The 26,969-nt window shown below is 41.1% G+C and overlaps 2 protein-coding genes across 2 annotated transcripts in view; both read right to left on the bottom strand.

Annotated features, from left to right (window-relative positions):
* Positions 1-2,545, bottom strand: part of bdnf (brain-derived neurotrophic factor) — a 37,742-nt gene extending 35,197 nt beyond the window's left edge. Inside the window, exon 1 of the mRNA XM_017458315.3 lies at positions 2,413-2,545. Coding sequence (XP_017313804.1) covers positions 2,413-2,454 — 42 coding nt within the window. The 5' untranslated portion in view covers positions 2,455-2,545. The remainder of the gene's footprint in view (positions 1-2,412) is intronic.
* Positions 2,546-9,236: 6,691 nt separating this feature from the next.
* kif18a (kinesin family member 18A) overlaps positions 9,237-26,969 on the bottom strand; it is a 32,713-nt gene continuing 14,980 nt past the window's right edge. The window contains exons 7-18 of the mRNA XM_017459206.2: positions 25,895-26,071; positions 24,459-24,533; positions 24,112-24,212; positions 20,663-20,825; positions 20,179-20,343; positions 18,672-18,793; positions 17,517-17,761; positions 16,944-17,003; positions 11,393-11,768; positions 11,083-11,175; positions 10,125-10,234; positions 9,237-9,668 (exon numbers count right to left, since the gene is read on the bottom strand). Of these exons, the coding sequence (XP_017314695.1) occupies positions 9,529-9,668; positions 10,125-10,234; positions 11,083-11,175; positions 11,393-11,768; positions 16,944-17,003; positions 17,517-17,761; positions 18,672-18,793; positions 20,179-20,343; positions 20,663-20,825; positions 24,112-24,212; positions 24,459-24,533; positions 25,895-26,071 (1,827 nt within the window). The 3' untranslated portion in view covers positions 9,237-9,528. The remainder of the gene's footprint in view (positions 9,669-10,124; positions 10,235-11,082; positions 11,176-11,392; positions 11,769-16,943; positions 17,004-17,516; positions 17,762-18,671; positions 18,794-20,178; positions 20,344-20,662; positions 20,826-24,111; positions 24,213-24,458; positions 24,534-25,894; positions 26,072-26,969) is intronic.

Genomic DNA, 26,969 nt, shown 5'->3' with positions numbered 1-26,969 from the left:
TCTTTTCTGCTGCTTCTAACTGGATTATTTCTATATTTCAAATGGCTCGTACATGGCTGTTGCAAGATCCTACTGTTTCATAACTCATCGTTTAAACCATGTATTTAAAATAATGTGTCAGGTTAATTTAATGATTAATATAAAGACATGTTTTGATATCTGTCAGGCATCGCTGTGATATGTGGTGCTGATTTGTCATTCATTTTAGCTGAGATATACCGTGCTTGGGTTGTATCCTGGTAGACTGAGTATAATGTGTAATGTGAGCTCACAGCTACTATTGGTTTCTCATCTGTCCAGTCCAACATTGATGTAAATGACTGAAGGCCCTCCCCCAATCGTCTACAATTGGATTACACATGACTACATCACAGTACGTTTCACCAAAAAGTTCTGTGATGAACTGTTTTACAGATGACAGGATACTATTTATGCATCTGCATGATGGGTGTTGTCCATATACACATCGTTCTTATTCAAATCAATGATGTTTTTGATGGAAACCAAAAACACAGCCTGAAATGGTTTCTTTTTCAGAAAAGGTTCCAAGCAGAACCTCTTTAGAAAGCTAGAACTGAGAGAACTGAGAACTATCCGATTAAATCTTGTGGAACCTTCGTTTAGAGCTGTCTCTGTTCAATATGTTAAGTGAGGAATCTAATATCGCTGTTCAATGGCAGCTGCTCAGTAGGCTCTCGCAAGAGCAAAGTCAGAGGAATCTGAACATTGTGAAACTTGTATGAAATTGTATTTGACTCTAACTGTACGGCTAGGATTAGCTACTTGTCAGAAGCGTAATCTAACTTCATTGAAGTAAAACCAATGAAATGGCCTTTATACCAATTACAATCTCAGTGTCGATTGTTCATATGACTAGGTTGATAATAAGAAACTTTACTATGGCTAATTTACTCTTCTGACTTCTTAAATTGCACATACAAATGGAAATTTAACCAAAAAAACAGCTAATGTACACATTTGTTAACGTAATACCAAAAAATAAGCACCATTCAGATGCTAAAAACATTCAGTTTCCACAAAGAACCCACACAGTAGAAGTATTAGAAGTTAGAAGTAAAACACCTGCGAAGTACATTCTAGTAAATGATGCATTCACATGGGCAAAACTCTAAAAGCTAGCTTTTGAGATGTCTTCTTTTGTGGCCAACATGGTTGCCCGCTGGCAAATTTGTAAACATTTGCACAACTCAATTGATATGAAAAGTTAGGGTTAGGGTTGGGCTATTGGCTGTACCTTTTTTTTTTTTTAATAACTTAATTAATTAAAAAACAAAACAAAACAAAACAAAACAAAAAAACAACAAATATCATTGTCCTTCACTCGAATCCTTATCATTTTTGCAGCTGGTCGTTGCTTTGGCAGCTTTAGTGATGAAACGTGATTGTTTGAAATGAAAGATTTGAAATATAGGAATATTTTGACCACTACACTACGTTGGGTTAAGAGAGATTTCAGGACTTAGTGTGACACCAAGGCTTTGGAACATGCAAATAGAGTGTCTTTAGTTTTCCATAAAAGGCAATCCTTTCTGCTTGGTCAATCAGAGCGAGAGTAGCCACCTAGCTAACTTCGCATATCTGGGAGAAAGCATGTGTTAGCATTCAAGCTTCGTGCTGTTAGCTGTGATGTAATGGGGAGAACTAGTTAGTGTGTGGGTAGTGAAAGCGATTAAATTGAGAGAAATCGGGGTATGCTTGAAAAAGGTTATGGTTTGTCCTAGTTCCAGCTGAGGCTAGTAGTAGTTAGTACTTTAATTCAAATTAAATTATATATGTTAAAAAAAAAAAATACAACCGCTATCTCTACTGTATATGTAGCACCCCTAACTACAACCTGAGATTTTGACTTCTAGATTCAAAGGAAGGAGGATCATTTCCCAAATTCCTTCCTACCGTGTTGCAGAGGTCATGGTCAAGCTCCTGTGACTTTGACTGCGACATTCATTCTGTGGCAAATCTCCCAGAGGACTCATTCGGCATGTAACCTAATTGCGACACATTATTTCCGTCGTTCAAAAGTTCCATGCTAAGGGCCATTGCCTGTTGTCATTCACCTCCTCAATGAGGTTGCTCTGGCACTTCATCAGGCTGGTTTGAATATATTTGAATGGCAGCTGTATTGTTTTCTCTCAGAACCCAGCTCTCGAGAGCTTTCTCTTCGCAAAAACTCACGTAAACGTACAGTCGTAAAAAAAAACATGTTCTACTCATAAGAATCAGAGATAAATCCACAGCCAGTTTACACATCTAGAGAGGTGTTACATTTTGAGGAGCAGATCAGGGGCTAAACTTCCCACTTTGCTTCTTGTATTTGTACAGCAAAAAAACGAAGAAAAAAAATCAAAAGAATCGAATGCACACAGCAACAGGGTGTGTCCATTTTTGACTTACCTTCACGTTGCGAAGAGTTGGGCGCCGGACCAGAGGTCCCATTTGATCGGGTACGATTTCCACACCTGCTCCAGGTCCGCGGATTTCTCCCTGCACACGGAATTTCGGATATCTGGCTGAGTTATGGAGAGGGTGCAGCAGGGCGCCAGCTCATCTCCTGGAGACCCTGCTTTACATTTCAAATCGGCGCTCATCCAGAGATTTCCATACCATCTATTTGAATATTTTCCACTCAGAGAGGATGGCAATAAACACAGCATAGGGCAGTCACAGACGCTCACAGAATTGCTCATAGAGTTTACTCTCAGTATCCATATCCAATATCCAACATCCATAGTGTTACATCAATGAAAATGCAGTGCAGATACATATAACACTGTAAAGATTTTTTTTATTTTTTTTTTTAAAAAGGCTGCAGTTATTGACAAAAATTAGAACAAGAAATAAAGATTTACAGTGTTTTTTTCACAAACCAGCAGAAAACCTGCATGCCTGATAAACAAACACTGGTATCTGCATCACAGATTCAGATTTTAATTCTGAAATGTCATAATTACTGTTTTTCCTGCAGCGGTTCCACTCAGGTCCTGACCTCCTGTGACTTTTTCTGACCTTCCGTGTTCTCGTAAAAGGCAAACCATTTCTCACCTCTGTGTTCGACTCTGAGGCGTCGTTGGCTCGCTTACATCATCAGTGGTATTCACTGGAGCTGAATTGAATCAGCATAGTTGATTGTGGTAGGAGCCTAGTGATGGTTCTCCTAGTCGTTTAGTTTGGTCAGTAGATTCTGAAAGGTGCAGTGTAAGAAGTGGAACGTTGTTACACAAAAAAGGATGAGAAATAATTAAATCAGGTAACACTAAGACCTATAGGATGGATGTGGCATTTCTAGAATATTAACATTCTCTTTATTAAGGAAACAATCACAGAAACAGTTCTGTGGTTCTTTCTAATTGCATACTTATGAGAATATCTGATTTCATTCATATTTCCAATGACATGATCCATAGTTTTAATGTTTACAACACGATATCTGCTTCTAAATGATAACATTTCAATATAGAGGATCGCATACAGTACGTATGGAATAAAACATTTTGGGGGCATGCTGTTACACGAAAACAATCAACAATGGCTTGATCAGGGTTTGATCAGGGGCATCACTAGACACTTTTTACTGGAGCACAAGCCCCAGTCAAATTTTGCTGTGCCACAATGAAATGTTTCCTGATAAGTCATTGACTTGTTACTACATAAGTGTACATCAGAAAACGAAGACGGCAGTATTGTTTTTTTATCTTCATTGAACGGAGTGTTGTGTTTTATTCTCAGCAAACGGAGGCAAAACCAATTGAACAGATCTCTGGTAAAATACATTTTAATTCACGGCTAATAAGTTTGCATAAAGATAGTGGAAAAAAAGCTATTTGGAAACAGCTTCTTTGTGCTTTATTATACTGTATGTTCTCATATTTCTGCTTTGTATTGTAGGTGATACCGTTTTGTGCAGTATATGACCCTTAATGTCAAATTTTGCCAGTATTTTTTAAATGCTGCTCAGATAAAATATCCATCCATCCATCTTCTATACCGCTTATCCTTTTCTTCAGGGTCACGGGAACCTGGAGCCTATCCCAGGAAGCATCGGGAACAAGGCGGGGTACACCCTGGACAGTGCGCCAATCCATCGCAGGGCACGATCACATACACACTCACGCACCCATTCATACACTACAGACAATTTGGACACGCCAATCAGCCTACCATGCATGTCTTTGGACTGGGGGAGGAAACCCCCACAGCACGGGGAGAACATGCAAACTCCGCACACACAGCACCACGCTAGGAGTCGAATCCCCGACCCTGGAGGTGTGAGACGAACGTGCTAACCACTAAGCCACCGTGCGCCAGATAAAATATACTCATGTGAAATTGAAACCCTTCTGAATGTCCAGTTTACAAACCTTTAGCTTCATATTCTGGTCATATTCACCAAACACCCCAAACCTGTCATTTTTAATTCTACTGTCTTTGTACTCATTGTTGTTTTACCTTATACACAGTAACTAGCCAGTATTTTGGAGTTTGCACTGTAAAATAGAGCTCAGTACTGAACACATGCAAAACAGAGCAGTCGTTTTTAATAAGACGTTTTATCTCTTTATGCATCTTGTTGAAACGTGTGTGGAACGAACAATTACTTTGCTAATCGTTAATTAGCCTTCATATTTCCAGAAACGAGAAATTATTAAGGAGGAGATGTTAAGAAAACGAGAACATTAAATACAGTTGTTAAAATAATGTCGTATTTAGAGATATGCACACTTATTACCTAATAATTAATGTCTAATATGTGACCCTTTATACTGTAGTGTTATCCTCTAAATTTGGTAAATAATGATACAATGTAGGCTTCAAAATGCACACTTCAAAATATAAAAAGTGGATGGATGTGATGCATTTTACACCCTGTTTTAATACTGTTTTATTAAAGCTTTTTTATCCTCAAGGCTTTCATCCTTAGTTTGACTTAAAGAAACCACTCCCACTGATCTTCAAAGGATTCGCAGCTCATCAGGATGTTTTATGCAAGAGTCACTAAGGGCAGATATGAGTCAACATCTATTTCTGGTTTAGTTTCACATGGTAATACAAATCAAATCACACTTTGTACATTGTCTTCAACCTCTCAACTAATTCATTAATACCAGTCACATTCTCTTCATCACAGTTTTCTGTTTTGTTTTTCTTTTTGTTTTATCCTCGCTCCATTATATGATCCGTTCTCTTTGTGAAATCACTTAATAACACTTCTAACTGCTGTGTACACTTTGCTCATACAAACCATCAAGAATTGTTCAGAGATGCCACACAGGACTTCTTGCAGGATGTCCCAGAGGGAAAATAAAAGCACAACCCGATTCCTCTCCAAACATCTCCTAAATATCTTTTTTTTTTTTTTTCTCAAAGAACCTAAGAAAACAGGCATTGAACCATTCAAATCATCCAAACTCATTTTTACAAGGTTCCCCGCGACCCTGTAGGATAAGAGGTATAGAAAATGGATGGATGGATGCTGTCCAAATATTTATAGACCTGACTGTATATATAAATACTACTTGAATACATAATGAGCCGCAGATCCATTCATAACCTCAACTCTTAACATAGGGTTATGCTAATGCCTTACAGAATTAGATTTTTTTTTTAATTCTACAAAAAGAAAGAAAGAGAGAAAGGAAAAAAAACAATAACTTATCAAACAAACATACCAAACACGCCCATATCAGTATGATTATAATGTTGATAAAAGTTAATTGATCATATTTGAGCATATAGTTCCTTGCTATTTTCAGTGTTTTCCCTAAAGATAAACGTATTATTCAGTGGCTGTAGCCAAGTAGCATGTGCCATTAAAAGATATTTAAATGTATTGAATCTGTTTTTGTTTATTTTGCTTCATTGTTTTCTTATTTTTATGATTGGGAAGCACTTTGAGATATAATGAAAAGTTGAACGTTTTATATAAACAGTTAAAAAAAAAAAAAAACTCGTCTTTTTCATATTCTAATTCTTAAACGAGAGCAGAGCCCTAAAAGGTGTCCTAAAAGCATGTTTGGAAAAAAAACAAAAAATAACAACCCCCCCCCCTTCCCCCCCTTCCCCCAAAACAATACAATGATAACGCTGAATGATTGAATGAGCAGTTTTATTTCCAGGCCTACAATAACGTTGGACGAAAAACTGCTTTAGGCGTTTTTGATAAAGTAATGGGTAAGTACTCATGAAACATGAATATAAGAACATGAACCCACACTCAAGTCAACATGGTCTAATTAATTACAGACTGATGTCATACAGTACACTTCATGTAACTTGATAAGACTATGACTCCTGACACACATCCCGAATCCGGCGTTATCCTGTCTTATGTCAGCAGGCGGAATAACAGCCGTAACGTTAGTGTGTTAAATATGTTTGGCGTGCCGGCGGGATGAAAAGCGCTCAAGGCCGGATTGTGCTGTAGGCTCACAGACGCTGCTGTAATTACCTGGGGGACAAAAGAATGGCATCTGTGAAGCGGCTAGTTGGGGTTGGGGGGAGGTGGGGTGACAACGATGCTGTGTCGCATCGTGGGAGGAGTGCACGCATCTGTTTACATCGGCACGTAGGAGGATGAGTGCGTCTTCTTCCGCCACTCACCTGTTATGGGAACAGTGTGAGTTGAAACGCAGCAACAGTATCCCCAACCCCGCTTTTCTCGTCACATCGTTTTGTCCTCACTTGCCTTCGTCACTGTTATTTTTATGAACAAAACACATAGCTGTACTGTTAATGAAATGAACACGTGTTCATACTAACAAAGATAGGAAGTAAAAAATAATAATAAGCGAGTTAGTAAGCTGCGTAGTGATTCAAATGTGCAGTGTGTATGAACAGTTTTAGTCTTAGTCTGCTTGAGATAATCCCTACTGACACTAATGTTTACAAACATGTATTGGATTCGGACATTTTCTGACAGATATGACGAGTTCCTGCAGTAATATCAGCATGGACCTGTTTTATTGATCTAGCTAAAGAGATTGGACCAACACATGGAGTGCTCCTGTTATTGACAGACATTTGCAAGTGCAATCCTAAAGGCTAAGAAGGCTCATTTTGCTAATTGGCGAAGAAACACAATGCTTTCTGTTGTGATTTTTGCCCTTTAAGCCAATCAGACAACTTCACATGCTTGTGTAACATTTGATACAAAGATGTTTCTACCATAAATATCACACAAAAAAACACTGTAATAAACATGTGAGGTCTCACATGGATCCGAGATAAGACAATGACTTCGACATGATCCTAGATTCTACCTGCAGTTGCTAAGCAACATCCGCCTCCGGCCTCTCGCTCGCCCTTATTGGACGCCGTTTCAGACACAGTATCTACCTCATTGGCTGAGACAAAGTTAATAAACTTTAGTCGAGACCTCCCTTTTTCTGGAAAAAAAAAAAAATCCAAAAGAGCTTCAACGAAGACATTTTCATCAACGACTAAGTGTGACAGAGCAATAGAGAGCGGAGAGAAGAGAGATGTGTGTGCTGTTCAAGCCTTGAAGCAGATGCACTCTGATGCAAAAGACAAGTATTGAAACTTGCATCAAAATGTAGATATTTTCACTGCAGCAGTAGGCACAATGCTCAGCCCTGGAAATCCTGCTTGAATAGAGATGGAGAACTAGCAGGCAGGTGTCCAAATGCATGTTTAACACCATTCTTTCGTGATGTTTGGCAGCAGGAATATTTAAAAAAAAAAAAAAAAAAAAAAAAGAAAGAAAAGAAAAGAAAAAAGTGACCCAGGGGACTAAACTGACGAGCTCACATTATTGTTTTGTCTACAATTCAGTATCAGTATAAACAGTGGCGAATGCTACTGTATGTACAGCACAAAAATCTATCACATAATTATCACTCAGTGGTCCATGAGATCGTTCTCATTTATTCCTAACAAGAAAAAAAAAACATACCTTAACATAAAAACTGTCACAATAAACACAACCTAATGTGCCATTGAGCTTAATGCACGATGAAACCAGAGAAACCCTTCATATCAGAACAAGCTGCTGGTCCTCTTCTGTGCTGAACTCCTTTACCTCCTTCTTGTTGATTTTCTAACAAGCTTCTGTACTTACGCCCGGAGCCGACGTTTCGGCTGGTACAGGGTTTATGAACTCCTAGAGGAAGTGTCTGTTCTCTGATACACTCTCGATCAGTCCATACAGGCTTTCGCAGAGTTATTTATTTTTTTTTGCAATATTTGGTTTTGCTGCAGCTTTTTTTTTTTTTTTTTTTTTTTAAAAAAAGCTTGCGATGAAATTTGCTGGATTTGTGTGTGCATTTTTGTTGCTGCGGAAAACTACTTGAATGGGATTAAATTGTTCGGCACGGTCTTTTGTAGTGATGCCTGTTGGTAAAGGAGACCTTTCTGTACTCACGTTTGACGCACGTGAATTGAAGAGGGTTTGGGAGGAACGCACGTTGTGACGACGTCACATGACGCATTTTGGCGCAAATCTGTGGTGATTTTGAAAAATTGCAAGCGCCTAACCAATATTGGGGTATTTCCTTGATTGTGTTCATTCCTGTGATCGCAAAATCCTGGAGGGACCGCTCAATGGGAACCGGGACAGGGTCAAAACATTACATTCACTCACTTATTCTAATATTTTGAGATACTGGAGTTTTGATTTTTTGTAGTACGTTTTGTCTATAAATGTGGCGAAAATTTACTTTCACAAAAAGAGGTTTGACTGACGTTACAAATGACCAATCACACTGTAGCCAGCAAACACATCCGTGTTTTCCTGTAGCCAGCAAACACATCACCAATAACATAAAAATATATATTTGATAACACTTAAATACAGGATTCTGTGAACCTTTTTCAGTCTAGTGAATAGATCTTGCTCTGAAATGCCATTTGTGTTAGATTGTTATACAATCTTCTGCTGGAAACACAAAGGTATGCTTAGTCAGTCACATTAAGACCTTCAAGATCCTGAATCTTGTTGCCAGAAAACTATACATGTTTTTGCCCTGAAGAGATATATATATATATATATATATATATATATATATATATATATATATATATATATATATATATATATATATATATATATATATATATATATAGAACCTTCAATGAACATTTATCGCAAGCAACTGCACATGTAGAAAAAAGTATCCAGAGCTTTTTATTGTAATGTCTTGCCTTGTACAGGAAATATTGTCTAAAAGGCTTCTATAGAAGGAAAACAACGAAGCACTAGTAACTAAAAACCAAAACCATTGCAAGTTTATTTTTCCACTTGACACTAGGTTGAAACATTCTATGTACAAAATTATTTTTAATATTGTTAAAAAGCTGTACATTAAAATAAAAAATAAAAAAATTCACTACATCAACACGGTCCAGTTTAAACCCTTAGGACGTCTCGTCTCTTCAAATCTCCTCACAATGTCCATAAGGCAGACGTGTGTGTGTGTGTGTGTGTGAGAGAGAGGGTGATCAGTGCATGAGGCTTTTAGAAGACATGTGTGGTTAAGTGGTTATGCTGGAGACATTTCACATCCTCTTGGTGACTTTCTTGAACAGTGCAGCGGGGCCCAAAAAAGCAGATTTGGTCTTACGAGGGCCGAGCTGATGGAGATTTCCCTCGGATACGCTGCGTACCACTCTCCTGCTTGGCTCGTTCTCGGATGATTCTGAAGAGTGAAAGGACAACATGAAGAAAAAATTCAAAAAGAGGAAAACAATTAAATTGTTGTTAGAGACTTGTAAATAAAAAAGAAAAGTGAGAAAGACTGATGGATTAATAGAAAGAAGACTGGGAAGGGAGACCTCAAGTGTACGAGGCGGTGAGAATGGGAGGAGCCTGGGAATATTTTCTGGCTGAGAGTTTAACAGCTGTCAGGTGGCCTTGCCCTAACACTTCATTAGCACTTAGACAAACATAATAGATTATATAAAGGCTTAATAAAATAAATAAATAAATAAATAAGCCACAAGGGATGATCGTGCTTCACTTCTGAAATAAACAGAGCCCAGAGGGACAGCTGGAATTCTGGACAGCTGGAACCTAAATGAAGATGTCAGTAAAGGGATTCAGTGGAAAAAAAAGCAATGCACATGAAGCAAATTGTATGAAAGACCATGCTTACTTCCAAAGCGTTGCACCCGGAGTGGTTTCGTGGTATCGGAGGGATCACGTTTTATACGTTTGGGAGCTGCAACACTCTGGGTAGCATCTGGGCCAATCTCCTTTCCATTGCTGGAGCAGGGCACAAACATGCACATAGAACTGTAAGTATTCTCTGCTCACAAATCAGGGGTGGATTAAAAAACAAAAAAAAACCAAGCACAGGCACCAGATACAAGCAGATTCCCTACCTAGGCTATTAATATTTTATTCTTGGTTGTGGATCTAGAGGACAAATAAGTTCTTGTTATTGACTTTCGGAAAAAAAAAAAAAAATTAAATAAACAAATATTTAAATGCTCCAACTATAGTGTTTCTGAATCCTGCCACCTGCTGCACTACACACATCAGCTGCACCACGATGCAGCCGACTGCACAATGGTTTTAACCTAGGAGGCTTAATTAGCGCTCACGGGTGACAGATGATCTTTTCAGAATCCGGAAAGCCATCATTTTACAAGAAGTCACCACGTGGTTAAACATAACGAGAGAAAATAAAGATGCTAGTCATACAAATTTTCACACAGCTGAAACATTGACCAACGACTTTGTGACTTATTGTCAAAAGCACAAATACAAAGTGTTATATGATGGTATATTCCCCCGTCTTAATGCACTTAACTAGCTTGGTTAGGTTTCCAAAACATAGGTCTGGGCAGGTTTGGGTCAGCTAAGAAATTTCTAATTTGTACAAATTAATTTGATCGGGTTTCGTTCATATGACAAGCGACAAACACTGATTGTTTCATACAAATCGAGTCAGGCAATTAATTTTATACACACATATACATACATACATACATATATATACATACACACACACACACACACACACACACACACACACACACACATACATATATATAAAACAAATATACCAAGAGGCCATGTTAGTGAGCAGTTACTGAGTCAACACTCACCTGTTGAGCTTGCGTTTTCCATGTGCTGCTGATGTCATGGCCATGTAGGACGGTTTGGATCGCCGAAGATCAAGAAGAGATGGAATCTCCAACCTACAAACCACTCAAAGTTATCACCCTCCATCATTCACCTGGATAAAAGCCCTGACCATCTTACAACTGTGTAGCAAACTTTAATCTTTAACCCCGTGTTGTCTTTGCACCACATTTTGTCAACATCCCAATGAAGGATCTACTGTATATAGCACACACTCCAAGCTGAATGTTTTCCCTAGATTGTGCATTTCGAGTGATGCTCATTCGCTCCTACCTTTTAGGGGCATCATTGGAATTATTGGCACGCAGGACACGGAGTTGGCTCAGGCCTGAACCTCCAGGAGGCTCGTCTGATTTGGGAGACAGGATTACTGTGCTGTTAACCTGAATGGTCTCGTCCCCCTGTTCATCTCCGCCCAAGTCGAAGGTGGAATCAGGGTGGATGGAAACTGGAGTGGCCTGTGTCTCGGGAGTGTACGGCAGCGGGTACACGCCCTCTTGACCCAGCACCTCCTGCAGGCCTGGAGGACAGTGAGACGGCACTGCACCATGACATCCTGAGCCAGGCTTCACAGGAGAAATTGCCAGCTTCCTCCTGATTGGCATTTTAGGCACAGTTTCAGATTCATGCTCCTCTCCAGGGGTAGGTTCTGAAAGAGAAACAGGTAAAAGAAAGAAAAAAAAAAAGCATTAATACAATTAATAAGCTAAAATAAGCAGACATTAGTTACTTTGTTAAGTTGGTTTAGTCTGTAAAGCAGACAAAAGTGACATACAAAGCAAAGTTAGGTAAGACAGATAGCCTGAACAGACTGAACATTTAGTGCAGCTCCTTTAGATGGATGCTTTAATAAAATTGTTTGGTTTGTTGATTAGGCAATTTACCACAGGAGAACATTCAGGTTTAGAGAAATTCACAGAGCTATGCATTAACCCACGGGTCTTGGCCTTTCAAAGAACGGATGTGCATCCACTCCTGAGCTTTCTGAAAAAGCTCCATTTAAGTTTAAATTAGGAGGAAAGAAAGTGTGCCCTATCAGTCAATTTCTGATCTATCCAGTTCATATTTTTCTCATGAATTCATTTATCAATTGCCTGTTAAACAGGAGCTGTGTATTTTCAGCACAGTCCACACTTAACCAACAAATTGATTGATTAAAAATATTCGACCTTACGAAACCGCTTGTGTGTGCGCGCTATACTGCAATCAAGTTCGCACGTCTCTCTTATCCATTCTATACTATGCCAATCCTATGCGTGTGCGCTTCCAAATCCATGCCGGCTCTGTGACACACACGACTTGTGCCCTTCAAAATGCAAATCCCTACGTTGTGTTCTGTTTTTATGCTCGGTGTGTGTTGGGTGAAGTATAAACACTGTAGAAATCCACGTCAAACTGCCACATGCGCTACACAGTCGACACAATTTTAAATAATAATTTATACCAATGTTACTATAGTCGTACATATGTTTTGAACAATGGGGTACTGGAATAAAGCATGGATTTGTCAAACGGTTGCTAAGCTCTGTGTTTTCACTATGCAGATGTGTCACTGTGTGTCATTCGGCGTGAGCTCTACGTCAAATTCAGAAAAATCGACGAAAAGGCAAACCCAAACACTGACGATGTGAGCGGAATCGCACAAAATCCTGATCAAGGTCCTCTCCCTTCACTTCTTAAAATGGTACACGGAGTACAAGCACGCACCGATGACGGATGATGACTCACACGTTCATTCATGATACTCCCAGTCCCTCTTCAACCACACTAGCACTCTATATCCCATATGTTCAAGTTTATTCATAGAGCGGATGCTTCTATCCGGAGTAGTTCTATATGCATCCACTACTGAATAATTTAGCTATTTTCGTCACCTGGTCAGATGAGTCAGTAGCAGTGCACCTGACTGGAGAGGAAAGTGGGAGAGAGAAGGAGTGCAGTTCAGGGTAGAACGAGGATGAGAAAGAGAAACCAAAGACTGTGTGTGTGTGTGTGTGCGTATAAAAAACCTCAAATCAGAGAAAGTGTTGTCCAGGCAAGGTGTTTAACAAACACATGCTGTCATGGGTAACGGTTTTCATGCGATGTGTGTGTGTATGCATAGGGAGGCTTAAGGATGCTGGACGCTGTTGGAGAGGTCCGACACTGAGTATCGAGCGCTGAAGTATGCTGGAACATGTCGCGTTCTCGCTGCACACTGACTCATGGACAGAGTAGGGAGGAGGGGAGAACATGTGCAGATATACAAAGAGGAAGTGTGATTGATAAAGACAGCAGCTGTATCCTTGAAGAGCTCCTGTCACTCTCTCCAAGTCGGACTGCCTGAAAGGACAGCATGTTGCTGTAATGGCTAACAAGTGCACGAACCCTCATACAGGAGTGTGGGGGGTTCAGTAAAAACATATTAGAGATGAGTTGAGCCCTAGTGTGCCCTGTTCGATGCTCACGGATAGAAAACAGCACTCGTCTACGTCACTACTGGGTCTGAATGACAATAACACAAACAAACACACACTGCTGGATGATTGAAGCCTGTGTGTGAGGAACGCGGTGTAATAACAGACAGGGCTGAGGGTGATGTTCGAGGTTTTGTGCGTGTACATGCCAGAGTGCTCCGGATGCCGTATTTCTGGATGATGGGATTAATACATGCCCGAAGTTCTATTTCTGGAGGACAGAACGGCTCGGATTAGGGTCGCCTGGCTGCTGCCTCCCTCCCTCCCTCCCTCCCTCCCTTCCTCTCGCCATGCTGATGATCCGGCTGCGTTTCATACCCTACGTGACTGAGCCCCTCAGCTCGCCGCCTGTCCCCTCCTCTTCCGCTCAGCAGCGATTTTATGAATGAGACTTGGAGAAGAGCAGGGGGAGCGGGGTGGGGCCGCGACGGGGGGGGACGAGAGCACGAGAGGGAGGGAGGGGTAGACTGAGAGAGTAGAGGAAAATGAGACTGCAAAGAAGGATGGACAAAAGAGAAAACAAAACAAGCGAGATTGCAAAATAAATCACCGGAAGAAAAGAAGAATGCATTAACACTGATGTAATTAAAAATGATGTAAACACTGCTTAATGAAATGAAAACGGAGTGGGAGAAAGACACGGAGATTATAAGGAAAGAGATTACACGAGAAGCACGGTCCAGAACCGGATTCATTTCACGTTCTTTTAAATCTGAAAAACTGCCACGAACGACAAAAGGAAGAAACGGTTAGAGTATGTTTTAAAGAGTTCGGCTTTCTTAAATGTATTCCTGTGTGAACGATAAATCGGAATTTTTACAAAACTGATATTTCGAAATCTGAGAAATGTGGCACAGGCCAAGAGCAAAAGCTATTGATTGGAACAGAATAAATCCATTGGCCAAGGATTATGATTTATTCCTAATGCACAATTTAGAAGTCAGCCATATAAGGATTTTAATAGGTCTCAGTGCTGCAGATTATTTCTTTTCACCATCATTTCTCAGCCTCACTGGCTTTATGGTTTTCCCTCTCACCCAATGCAGACCCCATCTGGGACCTAGTGTGTTCCTATATTTCCCCACAATGTGTCTCAATCAAATGAATAACACCTGTTCTGCAGCAAATATCATTACGGCCGATTTACAGAGCCATAACTCAAGCCGTCTACCATTCCCCAATAGGGTTCCTCCCTCTTTCTTCCTTTCCCCTTTTCTCAATATACGCTTAAACGTCTGCGAGTGTCAATTTATTAAGTCAGCTGTGCAAAGGAACCGTATATCAAACCCTGGTCTTTTCTCTGTGTGGAATTTTGGAACAGTTTTCTCTCATGTTCTCGATGCTTGCCACTTTTCATTCGCAGTTAATTTCATGGGACGCAGATTTGACTTAACTAATTGCAACTTCTATTCAATGTTGATGACGGATCCGATCTAGCAGCAAGTACAAAAAAGCCAAAAAAAAAAAGTATGGAATGTCTGCTAAAACCTAATCACTGGCGAGAAAGAGTAAGTTTTAAGCGTTCAGAGTGACGTGACAAAGTGTTTGGCACTGTCATGGATCTGTCTCCCTCGCTCTTACTCAAATACACACATACACAAGAAACATGAGTGATGCGCACGTCACTGGAGGCTGGATTAATGACTGAAGCTGAAGTATATTGAAGTGCAGTGTGGGGAAAACAGAGTAGAGGATTGAAGGGACAAAGACAGAGCTGTGACACACGGCAAGGAAAATGGCAAAAATAAGGAGCGGTATTCGACACTTTTTACACAGTTCCAGTCATGTGAAAAAATAAGTACACCCCATGAAAATGATTTTAAAAAAAAACATATTTAGACAAGCAAACATTTGATCCTCTTTGAAACAGTGCCTATTAATAAAGATGATACTCTGTCAAATGACATAAAATCGACATTTTGTAGTAATTTTCACAATTTAAATTAACCAAAAAACAAAAACAGGTCAGTCACATGGAAAAAGTAAGAACACCCCTACATTTATCACACCTTCAAATTCATATAATTAGAATCGAGGGTTCTAGATTGGTTGTCAGTGATTAGAACCTGCTCAGGGAGTGAAGGTGGAACCGGTCTTATTTATACCCCTCTCAAATCTAGTGTCTGGTGTTCCCTTTGTTATTGAGGAGTGTGGTGTCTCCATGCCAAGATCTAAACAGTTCTGCAAGGCCTTCAGAAAAAAGTTGTGGATGCCTAGGAGTCTGGCAAGGGATTTAAAAAGATCTCCAAATTATTTGAATTACATCATTCCACTGTACGGAAAATAATCTACAAGTGGAGCAGATTTCAAACAACTGCCAATTTGTCCAGGACTGGCCGTCCCAGCAGATTCAGCCCAAGAGCAGACCGTCTGATGCAAAAAGAAGTCTTCAAGAACCCCAAAATTTCATCACAGTATCTGCTAGCAAGTCTTTCGACTGTTGGTGCCAAAGTGCATGCTTGTACAATCAGAAAGAGATTGTACAAATTTGACCTGCGTGGGAGACGTGTCAGGAAAAAGCCTTTAAAGACGACAGTCCATGCCTTTTGGAATAATGTGCTCTGGTCAGACGAATCAAAGATAGAGTTGTTTGGCCACAGTAACAGCAGATATGTTTGGTGCAGACCAAAGACAGCTTTTTAGGAGAAGCACCTCATACCAACTGTGAAGCACGGTGGTGGAAATGTTATGGTTTGGGGTTGCTTCGCTGCCTCAGAGACTGGACAGCTTGCATTCACTGATTCAACTATGAATTCTGCATCACATCAAAGAGTGCTTGAAGATAATGTGAGACCATCTGTCTGAAAGTTAAAGCTGAACTGACAGTGGGCCTTTCAACAGGATAATGATCCTAAGCACGCTAGCAAATCCACCAAGGAATGGCTCAAAAAGAAGAAATGGAGGGTTATGGAATGGCCCAGTCAAAGCCGGATTTGAATCGCATTGAATTGTTGTGGATGGATTTGAAAAGGCAGTACATGGAAGAAAACCCACGAAAACATCTTGTAAGTGAAAGAATATTAAATGGAAGAGTGGTCACAAATTTATGGTTATTTCTGCTAAAGGGGGCAATACTAGCTTCTGAGAACAAGGGTGTTCTTACTTTTCCCACAGAAGAATATCACATCTATTGATATTTCTATTAAATAAATTATTGAAAAAGCTCATTTTCCTTGTGGTTTTGTTCAAGTATATCAACTTCATTAATAGGCACTGTTTCAAAGAGGATCAAATGTTCGCTTGTCCAAATATGTAATAAAAAAAAATTATTCACATGACTATTAATGTTTCACTTTTATCATCATCCCTGCAGCACTTTACACGAGCATGAACCACGAGAATGATGGCACACACGCACACACGTTTACCTTTCGGTGAGCTAGAGAGCTTGAGCCGCTGAGAGACTCTGCGTGTGTGTTTCTCGGCACCTGTAGAGAGTTGAGACAGAACTACCATTGGATAAAAGCACTTCACACAGCTGTACACACAAATAAACAAAGCTACAACAACAGGACTGTTAAACTATCAGCACGAACGAAGTTTTACTTTGATCATGCAAAAATCTACACTAAATCAATCAAAACCGATCTTTCTCACCCTGTTAGTTCATGTCCTTGGACCTAATGTGTACCCTCTGTATTAAAACCAAAACACTGCTTTTCCGTCATTACTAACGAAAACTTTATGAATATTGTCTGCCCCCCTGCACAGGCAGGGAAAAATATCATGTCATGTTTCACCTCAAGTAAACAGTGCTGAGCGTGTTTCCCTCAGACATATGTTCAGTTATGGAAGATGTGTGATGAGTTTTGTCCTTAAATAACTGAGTAAACACATAAATTGAATACACACTGACTTGAATCAATTCTGATGTGCCTCTGATAATTATACAGTAGCTGGCCTAGAAACTTTTCCTGCCGTTTGTAGAGCGCAGCACTCACTGCATGGTGTGTTCTGGTGAGTGATGAGGTGAGAGAAAGACAGAATGGGCTGGAGACAGGTGTTCTCTGTGCACCCGTTTGGTTCAGCATTTCCTTCCGTGTTCTCCTGGTCGGCCCACACCACGGCCCGCTCTCTCCGCACTAGGTGATCCAGCTCCTCCTGCTCGGTGTCGTCTGTGGAGATGCCTGCTGCCTGAAGGGCCAGGCGCTGGCGGCGGTAGGCAGGAAGTAGGGTGTGAACCAGTCTAGGGGGGGGACACGACATTCTGCATGAACTGCAAGGTTTTAGCACAATGATCAAATGATCTGAATAAAGACATGGAAGTGGCAACTATTCACAGAAAAGCAGCTGTAGCAAAATAAATGCAGGATGCATATCCAACACAGAACATTAATAGAGACTAGGAGGTTGGTTTGAAAGAAAAAAAAGAAAGAAAGAAGAATCATATAAAAATAACTTCTAAATATTTCTATGATAAATATGTATCGTAATAAATAGGTTAGTTAAACTACCTCTCTCTGTGTAGTACTGCATTTAACATAAAATACATAAATAACGACAATTTTAACGACAAGAATTGAGCACAAAATTTTAACATCTAACCGTATAATATTACAGTTTCAAAAAGTTATAAAACAGTGCTGATACCTGCGATATCTCAAAAAAGTGTATTGCGTCACAATATCAATATCATTTCATCATACTGAGGGGAAAAAAAAAAAAAAAAAAACCCTCACACATTTGGGGAAAAATCTCTGGTGCATGAGACAGTATCATGAAGCGCAATTACTGAAAAATACACAGACAGACTGTGGAACATTGTCTTTTTATACTAAAAAAGGCTAATTTCCATATTATGACAGTCACCAATGTTTAATAAACAAAACACACACACACACACACACACACACACACACACACAACGAAACGAAAACCCCCAACCCCCTGTAAAATAAAAAACACCAACCCAAAAATGTCAAATTTAATTTAGGATTTAAAATGAAATTAACTGTACTTGAATTGATGGCATTTTAATTCGTGTGAATGTATAATTTACACCGATGTGTTTCATTCATCAAATAATATGTGAATGAAGATTTTGAACCCACTAGTGTATATGTGCTTATTTCTACTCTGCGGGGTCTAATACGTACTTGTGTGTGTGTTTGTTTTCTTGGTCCTGCAAACTGATGAGATAGCGCATGTGCTCGATGTGCTGCTGCAGGTCAGCCACCTGCAGCTGCAGTCTGTGGCATTGCAGCTCCTTTTTAAGCTCCTACACACACACACACACACACACACACACACACACACACACACACACACACACACACACACACACACACACCAATGAAAACAGTTATCAGTACAAACAGACAGTTTCATTTTGACATGTTTAAAAAGATGATATAGGCTGTATAAATACACAAAGCAAATAAATTAGCACAGGACTAATGGTGTTCTGGCTTTGAATGCTCAGTGTGTTGCTGTGACATCAACATTTCTTTCTCTTTAAATAAACTGCTAGTGAATATTGGGCCATACTGTGCTATATCTCTCCATTTCTCCACGGATGCTAAAAGGAAGAAATAACCCCCCCCCCCCCCCCCACCCTCCTCCAATTTGTCAACCAATAGAACAGAGAGCTAAAACAATGAATACAGAGCTCATGAAAAAAAGACAAGTGGATATACGTTAAAATCTAATGTTAGCCAATTACCTAACTTCAGCCAAGCCCTCAATATAGTCAGTTGTCGTTAAACACATCACAATTAAAATGCAATTAACTGTGCAGCATCACTAAGATTTCTCAGAGAATATACATCAGCAACAACAACAACAACAGGTTTATAAATAAATAAATAAATAAGGAGCCCAGTCTCCCAAGCACTCATGGTAGGTGGCTGGAAAAATAAACAGCAGTGTGAGTGAAGAGGGGGTAGTGCACTGACGTGGATGGCTCATACAAGAACAAGGAGACAGCAGGAGGAGGGTTCTGGGCCTAGAAGGGATCAAACTGTACCAATCCCTCATCTATACCGAGAAACCAGTAGAGAGAAGCTCTGGCACAAAAACAATAGCGGCAGGTCTCAGCTCCACTGATTTGTTTCAGTGTGGCCTTTGTTTTTCACTTGCTCTCTGCGAATGTGCTTTCTGAGGAATCTGTTACTATCCTCTGACGCAGGGAGACGGAAACGCAAGCAGATCACGGAACATTGGACTGGTGGGAGAATCGCTATGATGCTTTACTTCTAGGAAAAGAAAAGAGAGAGAGAACGACAGGTAGAGAGAAAGCCAGAGTGAGGTGTATAGATTCAGGAAGTAGCTGAGCGTGAGAGAGAGAGATAGATAGAGAGAGAGAGAGAGAGAGAGAGAGAGAGAGAGATATCAAAGTAGGGAGCATTGATCTCAGTTCTTCTCTTATTTTTAGCGGGTTATCTTTTGGCTTCCACTCAAGCGCTTCCGCATATACTTCAGATGTAGACCCGTTTTAAACAACAAACAGCAAACATAAAACCCTTTTCGTGGTTTCTACACAAGGAAGCAGATCCATATCTGAGGAAAATATTATCCCTCAACCGGAAAACAAACAAACAAACAAACAAACTATTGCCATTATGAAAGCCCATGCAGCTTGTGATCTCTGACCCTGGAACTGACCTCTGGAGTGTGTCCGTCGTGCCCAAGCAGCTTCATCTCGTTTTCCAGGCGGTGGAGCCAACCTTCGTTCTCCTGGAAGCGCCTCCCGCTTTCCTCCAAACGCCTCTGTAGGTGCTGCCGATGAGACTGCAGAGACGCCAGCTTACGCTCGTACTTACAGGTGGCCTAAACACATACACGAAATGTTAAATCCTCACTAGATGAATTCAGGTTTTCCAGTCAGTGCACATATGACATCATCATAACCTGACCTGACATAAACTTGCCCCCAACATCCCACAGCCCCCCAACCACACCCCCAGAACTGGGGGGAGAAAAACAACCAAACAAACAAAAAACAAAACAAACAAACAAACAAAAAAAAAACACCACACAGCTTGAGCTAATCTTTTGAAAGCCAGTGAAAAAATGTAAAAACACAACATGACCTCGTGCAACCTCATTTTTATGCTTGGCAGTGTGTGTAAAAGGGTGAAACTGGTACCTTCTCTGCTTTGTCATCTGGGAAGAATAGCATGCCCTGCTGGTGCCACTCCTCCCTGTGACCGAGCCTCAGCCGGTTCTCCTTCAACTGCTTCTCGATGTCCAACTGCTCCTTGCGCAGTAGCAGCCGTGCCGCAAATGCGCTGCGCAGGGACTCGGACATTCTGCACCACGACACAAACACTATTTAACAAGGCTTCTAGTCGAAAGCCCAGCGCTACAATGTAGATTTGTATAATTTGTCATAATTATCACTTGGATGTTTATGTCATACTAAAGGATCATGTGGTTATATAAACAACGCCAACATACCAAACAATGATAGTATTGTTGAAAATCCAAACATTGCGGGGCAAAGCAACATACACAAAGAAAAGAAACGTAAAACCTCTGTCGTTCTTGAAAATGGCGAGAGTACAATAGAACTAGTTTATTTGAAGTCAACAGCTACTCCCACATGAAGAGGGTGTGGAAGCCTGGGTAAACCGGTAGCATAGACAAACAGCATCTGCCGAAGGACAGCCACATGTATACGACGGCTCTCTTCTGGCACTGAGGCTGTATCAGAAGAGAGCTGAACTTGACGTGGATTTGAACCAGTGAACATGGGTGAATTACTCGGTAGCCTGGGTGTCTCCAAGCAGCGGATTTACTGAAACCCCTTCTCCTTAATGACTTTCTCAAATCAAAAGTTTGGCATGTATATGTTTAAACTAAACATGCTTCATGGTTCTGTGACACACCTAGATGCTGTGTTTACAGTGTGAGCTACTCACTCACCACTTGCTGCACTACACACATTGGATTTGGTTGATGGTAGAAGGACCTGTTCTAGGTAGATGAATTGTTGCCTTATGGATTGAAATCGTATCGTGTGGAAGCCTGAGGTTTACTCAGTCCATACCAAGACTGCCGCACAAGTCCTGAAAAGTGAAGCCAAAACATTTCGATCGTCTCCAGGCGGCTGGATGCGGTATAATCCCCCCCCCTCTCCATGTAATCTAATAAACCCCGACCTCTCCATGTAATCTAATGGCATGCGAGACAAACTAAACAATCAAATTACACTTCAAATAAATGTTTTTCCCAAAGATGGTTTCTGTCATTGTAGGTAGTTTTTAATCACGCTGATGCAAGCTCAAGTGTTCGTTTTTTTAAATGAATTTGATTTTGCTTAGTTATTTGATGCTATAAAAACCGGGGGGGGGGGGGGGGGGGGGGGGGGGTGACATCATGTTTGACAGTTGTGATTGATTCGCATCTCTGAGCAAAAGTAGTCACTGAGGCACCAACGGACTTTTCAGGATCTTCAGTAGGAAATTGGAGCTGTAACTTTAATTTCTACATTTCCATAACTGTTCATTTCAGTTCAGGGGCGTGTGCTTGAGATGGATTCTGTGGGAGTGTGGGCGGGACCTTGATACCGCGGCTCCCCTTCATGCTAACTACCGCGCAGACTCGGGGTCCACTAGCGCGCAGACTCGGGCCCCGGGTCCACTAGCGCGCAGAAACGGGCTCCGGGTCCACTAGCGCGCAGAAACGGGCTCCGGGTCCACTAGCGCGCAGAAACGGGCTCGGAGATGTCAGTGCCATATTGGGACATTTCTACAACGGAAGAGAGTGACTGTGTGTCGTCCAACTTTTTTGTTACAGTCTATGGTCCATACAGGAGTTTATTTTGTGATTTTTGTGGCCAAAAATGCCTGATTTTGAAGAGGGCTTTGGATGAATGCGTGTTGTGACGATGTCACACGACGAGCCTCGGCCCAAACCTGTTGAAAATCTGCAGTCAATTTTTCTTAGCTCCTCCGAAAATTGCCGGATTTGCTTGATTTCGCCTTAATTTCTGCGAACGCAAAATCCTGGAGGGACTGGTTTACACCCCTACTAACTAGTTTCCAGACATTATAACATTACATTAACTAACAATTTTTAGCCTAGTTAAATGGGTTCCTGGCCAACCAAATCGCAAGATTGAGCAGCTTTTACTTGCAAGGTGGGTTAGCTAATAAATTTAGGATTTGTCTGACATCCCTGACAGTTAATGAGTTAAACATACTATGCTATTCAGTAAGCACTGTACCTACTGTATCATGAAAAGAAGCTGACTAAAACCAAGATGTTTCCAAATTAAAAATTAATCTATTAACGTGAATGAGATTTCTTTTTACATGCGCTCACTTGCTCACAGCCCCTCTAAAGCCAGCTGTATCGTGAACCCTTTATAAACACAGTGAACAGAAACACAGCCTGAATGTCACATACAGATGGATTTTAGGATGCCAAGCACAGACACGCACATAGAGGGTGTTGTGTTCTGTTGCACATTGTTTGGGCTATCGATTGGGGCTTTGTGCGCTCGGTGTCGGACAATTTCTCTAGTGCTGTGCCGTCGCTGTTTGAAAAGAGCCTTTAATAACAGGAACACAGTGAGGGTTAGAAAACAAACAGCTAGAAGCTTTCGGTCAAAATATCTGGCATCGTTGCGTATTCAGATGAACGTGCTAGTTTTGCGGTTTCCGGTGGCCAGAGACATTTTGAAGATCCGCAATCCAAGTTTTCAGCTACAGTTGGAACTCTGAGTTCATTCGCTAGGTTCGGTTAACGCTCGAGTACCCTCCTCCTATCCGGAAAACGTACACAGAACCCACACAGTCACCGCAGGAAGGTATTTGTGCGTAGGTGGGAGTTGAGCGTGTGAGGGGAAAAATGCTTTAAATGCAACAGAGGAGAGAGAGTGAGCAAGAGAGGTCATCAATAGTGTGACGTAGGTGCAGTGGTGCCACCGGCAGCCTTCTGTGTACGGAGAGTTTTGAATGCAGGCAGGAGTGTGCCGCCATTCCACCCTGCTGAACTCCTCCCTTCTGTCTCCCTCGCCTGCCTCCCAGTTGTGAATTCTAATGCTGGTGAATGAAAATGCGTAGGAGTAGGACTCATTCAGTCCTCCGCCGCCTACTCTCACCCCCCCCGCCCCGCCCCCCCAACTCGCTTTTCTATCTCCGTCTCACTGATGGCGCTGCAGCACTTGCTGACGAGCGCCTCGTGATGCAGCCGGACGGGGAGACGGAATTGGCGAGGGACGAGCAGGGCGCGTTGCCACGTTATGATAAATTCCCATCTCTGAATAAGTAGCTGGAGGGAAATAATTAAAACAGAAAAAACGCGAGCTTCCATTCCTGGCGGGTCTGATGAAAAATGTCGAGAAACAGAGACCTCCGCATGCGGTGACCTCGAGTCTTGTTCTGTGTAGTCTTACTCATCGATTAGTGATACGTATTAAAAGTTTTTAAAGGACGGCGTTGAAAAGAAGTTACTCGTTACACACGACATACAATAAAACGACAACCGAACAAACAAAAACGCTGGGCTCATGCCACACACCGCTTCCTGCAAACTATGCCCGGCATGTCTGCGTGACGGCAAAGGATGTGCATGCACATGCAGGCTTACTTCACAATTTCAACTCTTTTCTGGCTGGAGATTAGATTGAAGGCAGGAAGCTCCATCTTCCTCTCCTCGTACTGTTTCAGTTTCTGTTTCAGCAGCATAATCTGCAACCACACACACAGACACACTTAGCCTGGTCTCAACCAACATGCATTTCGTTCGAATTACCTTATCCATCTCATCTGTCAAAAGAAACAAACCGTATTTACACACATACACAGTACAGGCTATGAGACCTATGATGTATGTTTGCATTTAAGATTCTCCTTGCAGGACACACAATAGAGAGTAATTATGAGAAATGTAAACATGACCAAAATAAATAAATAAACAAACAAATAATTCCTTACCTCAGCCTTTTGTTTCTCACATATGACTGCATACTGTCCAACATGACTGTCCACACTCACAACATTACTTTTCAGCTGTGTGAGAGATGACAGAAAAGTGCGTAATTATTACATTTCAGATACACAGTCACCGGGCCACTATAATAGCACTATAAACGCCTGCGCACCTCCTCATTCAAGCAATTATCAGATCAGATGATCATGTAGCAGTAGTGCGATGCATAAAATCATGCAGGTCAAGAGCTTCAGTTAATGTTTGAAGATCAGAATGGGGGTAAACAAGAAATAAAAACAAAACGTTATCTCAGTGACTTTGGCATGCTGTAGTTGTTGTTGAGGCAGTTCTGAGGGCGGGAATGCCTTGTTGAGAGAGGTTGGAGGAAAATGGCCCTACTGGTTTGAGCAGACAGGAAGGCTAGAGTAACTCAAATAACCACTGTTTACAACCGTGGTTTCAAAATTCACTACAGCAGCAGCAGCAGCAGCAGCAGAGCACACAGGCTTCCAGTCCTGTCCACCAAGGCTGCAGTAGACATCGAAAATGACCAGGTGTTGTTTTTCGATCCAGTTTCGGTGAACTCGTATCCACTGTTGCCTCAGATTCCTGTTTTTTTTCTGACAGGATAGGAACCCGATGTGGTCTTCTGTTGTTGAAGGGTCATTTTTCTCATACCTGTACCGGTAATGTTCAGTCTTCACTCCCACGACTCTTAAACAGTATTTAATGATGGATTTCGTATGTGTGCATTCACATGTGTAAAATATTATAAATATCTGGTTTAATTTACGTATGAAATACTCGAGTTTAGTAATAATAAATGAATAAAAATCAAGGGGTTAGGAAAGAAGAAGTTCATCCTTTATATGTTAATTGCTTCAATTTCCAGACTTTTTTTTTTTTTTTTTTAAATCCTGATGAGAAACAAAAGTAGCAATATAAATATTAGCTCCTAAAGCCAAGTGTCTGAAAACAGATCAAATAATGCACTAATCAGTGAGAAAATTGGTTGCGTGATTAGATTCTCGTGCTAGGCTTCATGGAACTTTGTTGGATGTGCATTAATGACAGGCCATGCATGATACGAGAAGAAGAAACCAAGGTTGTAAGCTTGTCTTCCATTTTTGTGCGTTAAACAGTAGGAACTAAAGTTGTGAGCGGGGATGTGGAGCGATGCTGAACGAGGACTGGTCTGAGAAACCATTCGAGTCAATCGTTTTGGATTTATAGCCTTGACACTTCATACCTAATTTGCATAGAATTGAGAACATTTCAATTGTAATTTCATGCTGCTGTTCCTGAAATTGTGGCTCTGTGTCGGTCATGGACGTACATCAATGGCTGGCTGCTAAAAAATTAATAATGAATAACTTAATATGCTTATTAGCGGGTGAGTTTTATAATCTGTGCTCTGTGTGTGTGTGTGACATGATCTTACAGCGGACTTGATCTCCTTGGCCCGGTTGGCATACTTGAGTGTGTTGTGCGTGTCCTCGTACGATAGCGATGACGGGCTAACGTTTGCGATCATCACGGTTCTACAGTTCCCGCCCAGAGAGTCTTTTAGCAACCGCGTCAGCTTGCTGTCTCTGTAAGGGATGTGAGTCTTCTTACTCTAAACAAGGAGGGGGAAAAAAAAACAACCAAAAACAAAAGCAATCAATCAATTATCCCACAAGCAATATTAGATTCACAAGATATGGCTCGACAGACACCTTTGTAAATGAAAAGCGCACGATTTGCTTTTAAACCAGGTCTCAGATTCCGACCGAGACAGGAGGCGTGACGTACTCGTTAAAAGTGCACTCCTGAACATGGCCACAGTGGCAGCCTATTGATTTGAACTGGCTAGTGCTGTATTGTAATACACGGTTCGAAAGGATGTACATGTCTTTTTTTTTTTTTTCCCTCTTTCTTTTTCTCTCTGCGTATCTACGCAGGAGTGAGTCACATTTCACAGCAGCTGACCCAAGGCAATCTCAGGTTCGAAAATACCAAGCAAAATCCCACAGCTCAGTTGAAAACTCAACAAGCATGAGGTTTTATGACCAAATTATTGCACAGCTGGGTGTGTTAAGGAAGCTGTTGGCCCTGCATACACATATGGCAGCAGCTCCAGGTGGAAGGACTGGGCGATTCCAGTTCACAGGGAACTTATTCGGTACAACTACACGCTGCATTTGGGACTGATGTGTCTCTCGACGGGTGTGTAATGAGTGTATAGAAGGAGAGTGGGCTGAGAAAGAGAGAACGAGCGTGAGCAAGCAAGCAACACATTACAGTTTACATAACTTTACAGTTGATTTAATTTTCATTGCAGTTAGGAAAACACCAGGCTGTAATTAAAAGAAACAGATTACGACCACATTTTTACCATTTTCTCGCTAAAGCCTGTAATAAAATAAAAATCCACGAACTGTGCAAAGCTAAATTAACACGCCCAAATGGTTGTCTACAGCAGAGGCTCTCGAAACTTCTGCAGCTGGGGAACCCTTTAACTGGACCGCCTCAGT

This window comes from Ictalurus punctatus, chromosome 27, assembly GCF_001660625.3.
Source record: "Ictalurus punctatus breed USDA103 chromosome 27, Coco_2.0, whole genome shotgun sequence".
In the NCBI taxonomy this organism is placed as follows: domain Eukaryota; kingdom Metazoa; phylum Chordata; class Actinopteri; order Siluriformes; family Ictaluridae; genus Ictalurus; species Ictalurus punctatus.
This window is presented reverse-complemented; position numbering and strand designations above follow the sequence as displayed.